Below are 9,633 nucleotides of genomic sequence, written 5' to 3' on the forward strand. Positions count from 1 at the left end.
ACGTTTAAACAGAAATATGAATTAGGAAAACTTGATTGAATTAAATGAAAGTGTTGTTCAAATGACGATTGTATTAAATTTGATACAAACCCCTAAAATGGTACCCCAACGGAGAGCTGAAAAAAGTAAAGTTGCTATAATATCTATTTTTTTTAAATATTTAACAGGTCAATTGACTTATATTAGAATGTTTTGTGAATATTGAGATGTCATTAATAATTTCATCTATAAAAGTAAACATATTAAATATTATTTTTATAGTTAAATATTCATATAATATGTTGATAAGATTACAAAATAATTTATTGTGACATATTCATTTCGGTATTGTCTGTTAAACAGAATATTTATGAAATTTAAAGACTCGTTCATTGCAAGGTTAATGATACATGATACATAAATCTAATACCTACGATTATCCTTCTTTTTTTTTCGAACATTTAATGCGTTCAATTAATTACCACAATGCTTCAATATATCTTAAACGACATACAAAACCTGCAATGAATCATCATTAGTATTATACCATAATATATATTATAAATTTATTACCTCTTGTACAATTATAGAAAATGTTAACTATATGCAAGCCGCGTTAAACATTTTCCTAATGGAAGCATTTCAGTGCCCCGGAAACGGAAGTGTTTAATTGCAGATTTTTATATCCCCTTTAATGGTTTTAGTGTGATTGTTGGGGATCTATGCCGGTATCTAAGCATTTATAGTTACATCATAGGGGGAAGGGATGATGTTCATCCTTTAATGCCGATCGTGTTGCGATTGCGAGTTTCCTCACAGCAAATGTTTTATTTGTTTCTACTTTTACTTCTTTTTTTTAATATCACGGTTAAATACGAGGAGTTTAATTTTATTGGAGTTGCAGTCGAGCTTTCAAAATGATGGATAGAGTACATTAACCCTTTGCACTCGCCAACCTGGTTGGCCTCAGGATTTTATTATATTTTTTTCTTTCATTTACAAATCAGCTTCAGATAAGCTCTCCATACTTTATTTTTACTTCGTCTCTTTTTTTTTCGGTTAATATATTTTATAACAGCGCTGTATGTGCTCAGGTTTATCGCGATGCGCAATTAAAAGGAACACATATTATTTACCTGCAACTGGAAGTCTATGATATATTGATCAAACACTAAATTACAATTTTTTTTGTTTTGTTTCTTTGCAACATCCAATATTTATTTACAATCTCTTCCATTTGAATATCCAGCCAATTAGTACAGTAATTAATAGAATTTACGCTTTACTTTAAAGTTATAAGCTGACATCTATATTAGGGTCTATAGCCCGACAACCGAAGGCCGTCTATTGAAATCCCAATGTACAAAATCCCGAGTGTATCGAAATCCCGACGTTCGAAATCCCGGCTGTATTAAAATCCACGCGCTTGAAATCCCGACTACCATAATTCCTATAATCAAAATCCCGACTATCATAATAATGTTATTGTAGAAATGTATAATAATAAAAGGCACTGTCGGGATTTTTATACACTTGGTAGTCGGTATTTCGATATATTCGAGATTTCGATATAGTCGGGATTTCGGTTGTCGGGCTGGCGATTGCCACCGCTCTATTATGTTAGTTTCAGTATCAAATTTTTCATGTACTCAAGAAATATAAGTTATAATAATTTAAGTAAATAATATTTTTTAATTAGTTATTTATCAATATTTATTTTCCAAAGGGTTAATGAAATTATTTAAACTTTTTTTTATCAATATATTATTTGTGTTTATTTTTACTTTCAGTTTGGTATAAATATTGCAATATATCTTATTATTGCTATTTATTGAAACAATGCAATAATTAGATAATAATTACTCAAATAACACATGAAAAACACATGAATTATTAGAACTGAGCTGGTTTTTCCTTACAAGTTAAAAATAAAATTGCAATTTTACGGGATTTGAAGTATTCTAGTAAAATGTTAATTACTTTTAAATGAATGTTTTTGTATTCGCTAAATTATCGTATGATCAAATAGAATTTCGAATTGAATATGATTTCATTATTCAGGTAGAAAAACAAAGATGAATAAGTCGAACATAAATAAATAAAATAATTATAAACTATTTTGTAATATTTTGTGTATTAATATGTAATTTGCTGATTATTAGAAACAAATATTGTTATTGTTATTTGTTAATAGAATTTCTTCTTTTTTGAATCGGAATTTCGAGGGAACTGAAAAATTTTAATGTTCATTTTTTGTTATTATAAATGATATTTCAAATAAGTTTAGCATCAAAAGAATGATTAGATAAATCAACGCGTAGTTTTGTTACAACTGTGCCAGAAATTGAAAAAAACACATTTTGATTTAGTCAATCTTATTTTTATAGTCAACAACGATTTGTAGATACGTTTCAGAGTAGGTGTCTTCATTCCTGTGGTTTAATATAATTTCAGCTTCATTTGAATTGATAATATTTTGTCGGGTTTTATTTCTTCCATAGAATTATGGTATGCAATTATTACATTTGCTTAAGAGAGCCTTAATTCATTGAGCCTTAAATCATTTGATTTCTATTCCAATTCTGTATTTTTTTTGCATATTTAGTCATGAAACAGTTAATTTTGAAATATGATATTTATAAGATTTGGTCATCTGATTGAAGATTGCATTCCTAATAATCCCGGGATTAAAAACATGAATCCCTGGGATTTATAAATAAAAGCCAATTTCCTGGTATTTTGTTATCTGGATGGATCCAATAGTATCCAGACATGTTCAGTTAATAATATATGTCTATCAAACCATATTGTTAGAATATGTAAAAGACAGATTTACATATTTCCATCTTTTGTGTTTGTATAACATTTATTTTATTTACATTCTGTAATAAATAGAGGACATTAAGTAAATCACTAAAATAACAATTATTTATTTCTCGTTTCCCGGCAACAAAAAAAAATACTTAAAATATATCAAGAGAAATACACATTATTCTAATCTTATTGTCTATAATGTCTAATTTAATTGTTTCAATCTTATTCAATTTCTTAATTACTAGTGCATTTATGTAGAAATAAAACCAAATTTCTAATAGTCTCATCAACGATCTCAATTCAAAAATTGGTTTTACATTTGAATATTTACGTTTCTCTTTAGTTATAATTACTTATTTGAGAGCAATAAGACATTTTTTTACTTTGATTCTTTTATATCACTAAATTGATATCTCGTCATTTGCAGCATTTTCTTTCTCGTTGTTCACATTAGTAATGAATAATTGTAATAATTATATTTTATTTAATATTTCATTTTACATTGCAAACCAAAATATGTTATTTTAATGGTTTTTTGATAATATTCAACGAATTTTTATATAGTAGATTTTTTTTGCAAATTCTAAATAATTTACTTTGGTCAACCTAATAACAGGAATTTATGAGCTTTCATTTTTCATTATTTTTTAATGTTAATAATGTAGTTATTATTCTCTTTTTGCAAAGTGCATATAATCTTGATATAAAGGTAGAAAAAGAAAGATATAATAGGTCTATTACATAAAATCAATTCACGTTTTTTTTTATAACAAAACGTATAATCATTTTTTTCCTTACTTATAATTCCGTTTAAACATTTTAAAATGAAACTCAACAAAGAAACTGTCATGTTTTCATGATGTAAAGATTTCCATAACGTGCAAAAACGGGAAATTGGACTACAACTATTATTGACGATTCTGAAACTTGGTTTTATTTGGAATCAATATTAATTACAATTGCACGGATGTGTAGCAGTGGGTACTATTAAATATTACAAACAAAAATCACTGCGGTTCTATAAAAGCATATGTCGGTGTATAAAGTGACTCGATAAATAATTTAATATCATAACCCATCACGCCACTTTTACTGGCCAACGAATGTCACAAATCACATGCATTCTCCACTTCCTCTACATATTCTGCCATATAATTATTCACTCAGCTAGACAGCCGTGCTAGAAAACTGCTCTCCGAAAAATTTAAAGCTCTTACGTAATACCTATATGTATGTATTGTATTTAACAGTATGCATTTGAAAATTTCAAATAAATCTCTGCAAATATTCCATTGACATTAAAAATAATTAATTGGCAATGAATGGAAATAAAAAAATAAACAACATGTATCCATTACATCTGCATGAAAATCAAACAGTTTTATTTTATATAAATACGTTGTGACCGTTTCAAATCTAATGCTGCCTCCATATATGTGCAAATAAATAATGAATAAAATATATACACATACACATATATACGATCTGAACGTTGGATTACAATAATCGATAGAGCTTTATAATTAATTGCGGCTATCGACTGTTGTTCACGGTATAATTAAAATAATTAAATATCGTACACGGCTCCACCGGGGTCACGTAGCATTTGCATCATTTCACTAATTGAATGTGTGTCTGATTGAAAACGAATTGTTGGTGATTAAGCGAATACGTAATCACCAATTTTCGATATTCCGTTGGAAAAAAAATTATACACACACACACATACATCAAATGTATGGAATCAATACTGCGCTGTTTTCAATACATATTTTTAGAAATATTACACAACTCAATCATTTTTTTTTGTTGTAATGAAAAGGTTTATTGATAAATTTTAATCAATTGTTATGATTTTACTATTTTTTTTAGGGTAGGATTAATTTACTTGTAAGGGTTGCCTAATTTGGAACATCCGTTGAAATTATACTAAAGAAAATTGAAGTTAAAGTAGTGGTCCATCTTGGGAAACTAATTGCTTTGATTGGACCGTTGATTAAGCGAATACGTAATCACCAATTTTCGATATTTCAATCATAATTCATAATTATTTTTTTAATATTCTATTTCATTTTGAAGGTGTAATTGGTAATTTTTACTTATTCTTTATGAAATAGTTTAAGGTGCATAGTTTCGACTTCTAGGTTAAATTATACTATAGAAAATTGAATTGAAACTAGTTGTATTGCGATGACGCAAATTTTATTTCTGTATTTTTAATTATAATAGTGTTTGATAAATCATTTTGAAGGATAAAACTTTCTTACTTTCTTATATATAAAGTTTAATAACTTGTAAAAGTTGTCTAATTTCAACCAATTTATTTAATTTATAATTGAATTTTCTAAAAAAACATTCATTTTGAGGCTGTAGTTTTTTTTAATATATTTGTTATGATTTCATCAATAATAGTGTTGTGTAACATTGTTCAATTTACTTGTAAAAGATACCTAGTTACGACCTCTAGCTCAAAAATATATTTAAGACAATGGTCCATTCTGGGAAACTAGTTGTCATGATTTAATTACATGGTGCGGCAGAAATAACTCCCACATTTGAAAGGGAGATTGAAAAAAAAGGGTCGAAGTATCACCAATTTTTTTTAATTTCCCAAATATCCATCCTGTTAGAATCACCCATACTCACCCATAGTGATTTTTCGTATTGTGGGCTATCTCTGTCGCAGCCTGTAGTTAATGAAAATAAAAGTTTGAATGACTTAAGACGTTGTCTAGTTTGGACCATTAGCTTAAATATTAATACTTTTTCCATTTTATTTGCAGGCCATCATGGGAAACTCATTTTACAATTCTTATTGTATGTTGCAAAAAAAAATTACATCATTTTATAATGATGTAAATATGTAAATGTTGTTTTTTAAATATTTCATATTTAAATTTTAATTAAATATATTTAAATTTTCTTTAAAAAAAAATATGTGATCCAAAATTGCAAGCTTCTGTTATGTTTCATTCGGAATATTATAATGTGTACGACTTTTGATATATTTTTTGTAATCGAAAAGTTTTGATTGTTTGCGGTGCCAATTAAAAGGTTTACTCACCTTGGGAATTCCTTGGTTTTTCTATCTCATAACGAGAAATGGAGGTTGTCAATAATAATAAAGAGTAACTGAATACGTTCGGCATGGCGCATTCGTCTTTTAGTCTCTCTTGTTTATTCGGAGCAGAAAAGTACATCGGTAAAAAGCTTCCATTAAGAATGGGGAGTAAGCTAAGAAATTACTTTCAAGGCCAAAACCTCCCAACAAAACGATTATGGTTACGACCGACCGGTAATTTACACAACTTTGCTGAAGATCATTTGCGGAATGATACAATCGATATGCGGTATAAACATATACAAGAATAAGAAAAAAAAAACACTGAAATGTATTTTGCAAGTTCAAATGAACGTTGTATAAATGTATTCAGTTAATAAGAAGAGTCTATATAAAATATTATAAAATTAGACATGATTTTGTAAATTGATTACATAATGTGTCAAAATAAATATTAGTGTTTTTCTAAATAACATAATATTATTTCCAATTTACTAAACATGACGTCAATGTTAAAAAAACAATGAAATTCCTAATTACTTGATGTTATATTTTTTCGAAATCTATGTTGGTCCATAACAAGTTATACATTGTAGTAGATGAATGTCTGAACAGGTATGGCTCTGAGTCCAAAAATCTGCAATAAAAAGAATATTTTTATGTTTTTGGAATACTAAGTTTTAGTAATTTACTTGGATATTTCTTTTCGCACGTCGTGTGAAACTATGCATGAGATTTCGAAAAGCCAATACTTCAATTTCACATTAGTCAAATGCTTGTAAATTTGAAGCAAACGAAAGAATTCCAAAAATATTTTCAACTGAAAATCTTCTCCTGAAAATCCATTTGTAACTTCTTGTAAGTGAAAGTTAAGTTCTATTATATTACCATAATTATTCTGTACATTTAACGATAATCCACCCATAAGTAGATCAGTCGGTCCTAATTCGTTGATTTTATCCATATCAACATTGCAGTAATCGTTCAACGTGAAATCATCTTTTTCTTGAAACGTATCCCAAAATATTCTGTAATCTGGGAAACTCGAGTTTTCCTTGCAGCTGTATAAACCAAATATTCCTTTCTCGATGCTTTTGAATGGTATTTTGTGGTAATGTGGAAATATTTTTTCGAATCCTAATAAGTTGAGCTTTGTTATGTATTGAATATTAAGTTTAGTATCAAAATTCGTTACCATGGAGATTGTCGCAAACTATGAACATTACTCGTTTCACATCGTACATAGTCCTCAAATGAACGGTTTTAATCGTTGGGTGAAAGAATACCTGCATCTAAATGGATATTTAACACTTAGGGCTCATTTAACGTACTTGTTCGATAATACGTACACATTCATTTATTGTGCTCTGATCGTGTTAATGTACATATATTATGTATTTGATTTTGGTGGCAATCGCAAGCCCGACAACCGAAATCCCGTCTAACGAAATCCCGAGTGTATCGAAATCCCGACGTTCGAAATCCCGACTATATCGAAATCCCGAATATATCGAAATCCCGACTACCATAAACCCGAAAATCAACATCCCGACTATATTGAAATCCCGACTATATCAAAATCCCGACAGTGCCTTTCAGTATTATAAATTTCTACAATAACATTTTTCTGGTAGTCGGGATTTCGATATAGTCGGGATTTCGATATATTCGTTATTTCGATATATTCGTTATTTCGATATATTCGTTATTTCGATATAGTCGGGATTATGGTAGTCGGAATTTTGACATAGTCGGGATTTTAATACAGACGGGATTTCGAACGTCGGGATTTCGATACACTCGGGATTTCGAACATCGGGATTTCAATAGACGGTCTTTCGGTTGTCGGGCTTGCGATATAGACCCATTTGATTTATGTATAAGTCGTTAATTGTTTTGGTAAAAGATAATGAATAACAACATTCTGATTGAAATAAAATTAAAAAAAAATACATATTATTAATTATTAGGGAAGACTGTACGTATATATGAAAGTAGAATATGTTAGTGCGAATAATTGTACTGTAATTTTGTACTGGAGCATATGTTATTTATTTTTAATCTAAAACTCGTTTTAGTAAAATAATGAAGATCTGTCGTTATTTCTTATGGTAAAGCGTACGTTTGTATGAAAATTGAGTGCGTTATTGCAACTAATTATATTAGAAGTAAATTCGTAATTTACGTACATACGTATTGTTTGAGTACGTTATGTGAGCTTTTTATACAGTAAAAACAAATTTGTTATAGCAAAAAAGAAAAACTAATACCTGGTAAAGCCAATCACTTTTACGAATTATAGTATTCTCATTGGAAGGTGTACATAAGTTGCATTCCAAATATTTTCCAATTTTCTTCTTCTTCATTAAATTTTGAATGCATGGGGTACAGTATATTCTTAAAAGATACATTTAATTTTCGGATATTCAACTGTTGGAAAATTACCTTTGGCAATTCTGTTGTATGCAGCTGTGAACTTTGGACGAATTTCCACATATGAAGCAAAATATCTATAAAATCAAATAAAACATCAAATAAATCAAATCTCGCATAGTCCGGATGTTGTTTGAAACCGGATTAATCGAGGAACTTAAAATCGCTTAAAAAAAATTGAGATTCAATTTTCAAAAATTTAATGTAAACTTTCTTTGTTTTGAAATTTATAAACCGTACTATAGTGAACAAGGAATCCGGACTATGCGAGGTATTATATTAAATTTTAAATAATAAAATAAAGAATACATACATAAAGTCCTTCGTCGTCCAGAACATTAATAGTGTTTTTTAATTTATCCTGAAAATTGGTGATAAAAATGAAAAAAAAGATATTTTTTTTTAATATTAAATTATAATTACATAACAGTCATAGCAGACTTTCCCCTCGTAGAGTGGATGGTCGTACTGCGGCTTGTAACAGTAACAAGCAATGCAAAGCGAGTTGATCATTTCCTTGAAACTAGAAAACGTCTTTAAATTCCCTAAAGTAAAAGGTTAAGAAGAGTTAACAATTAAATTACATGTAACATGAGTGTCTCCTTACCAACATTCTTCGGTCTATCGATTCTCTTCCATTCAACGTACTTTCGTGAAATTAAAACCAATTTTACAAACGGCGGAAGTTCTGAAATGTATATTTTACGTGCATGTAAAATAAAAATAAAAGAAATAAATAAATAAACAACGAGACTGAAATGAACTTACTCCTGCACAAGGCTTCGACGTCGTTTTCGTCTTGCGTTAGTCCTTGAAACCCATCTATGGCGAACTGTATGAGTTCATCGTCAGCCATCTCGGAGGTCAAAGGTTTACCATATTCCTGCAAATCGAAAATACGTATAATATATACATTTACAGATACATAAACATATAAATTGTATTTACTTTTATTGCTGCACATACTCCTTCCTTCCATTTCGCACCCATTATGTTCTTTTGCGACTTGTAAACTTCATTAAAATTAAACTGAAAGTGCTGAAGCGCCGATTTTTGTACCTACAATTTTATTTAAAAACTTTTAATCACCTCATATTATTTAATATGCAAATTATTACTAATAGTGGAAATTACAATATAAACCAATGAAAGCATCCTGTTGTAATCAGAAATGGGATCTTTTTCATTTCCAATTTTAGCAGCAAATGTTTATTTAAAAATAGTTTACCATTGATATCCTTTTATCACCAAACCAATATACGTATATTTGTCCTTGCCTCGGTTTTTGTATAATATAATCTGCGGTATCGAATGTAATGCCTACAATAAAAAAAATATATTAAAAT

At 28.8% G+C, this 9,633-nt stretch overlaps 1 protein-coding gene across 1 annotated transcript; it reads right to left on the minus strand.

Annotated features, from left to right (window-relative positions):
* Positions 1–6,670: 6,670 nt before the first annotated feature.
* On the minus strand, positions 6,671–9,330 carry LOC108562543 (DNA (cytosine-5)-methyltransferase 3B-like). Its single transcript, XM_017920924.1, has 10 exons — positions 9,236–9,330; positions 9,056–9,170; positions 8,895–8,975; positions 8,711–8,832; positions 8,601–8,648; positions 8,300–8,364; positions 8,125–8,251; positions 7,050–7,146; positions 6,759–6,991; positions 6,671–6,688 (listed from the first exon to the last, which is right to left on the minus strand). Exons 1-10 carry the CDS (start codon positions 9,275–9,277, stop codon positions 6,671–6,673), a joined length of 948 nt encoding a protein of 315 aa, XP_017776413.1. The 5' UTR covers positions 9,278–9,330.
* Between the last annotated feature and the right edge of the window lie 303 nt (positions 9,331–9,633).

Source organism: Nicrophorus vespilloides, unplaced genomic scaffold (genome assembly GCF_001412225.1).
Source record: "Nicrophorus vespilloides isolate i.1.1-1 unplaced genomic scaffold, Nicve_v1.0, whole genome shotgun sequence".
Classification (NCBI taxonomy): Eukaryota; Metazoa; Arthropoda; class Insecta; order Coleoptera; family Silphidae; genus Nicrophorus; species Nicrophorus vespilloides.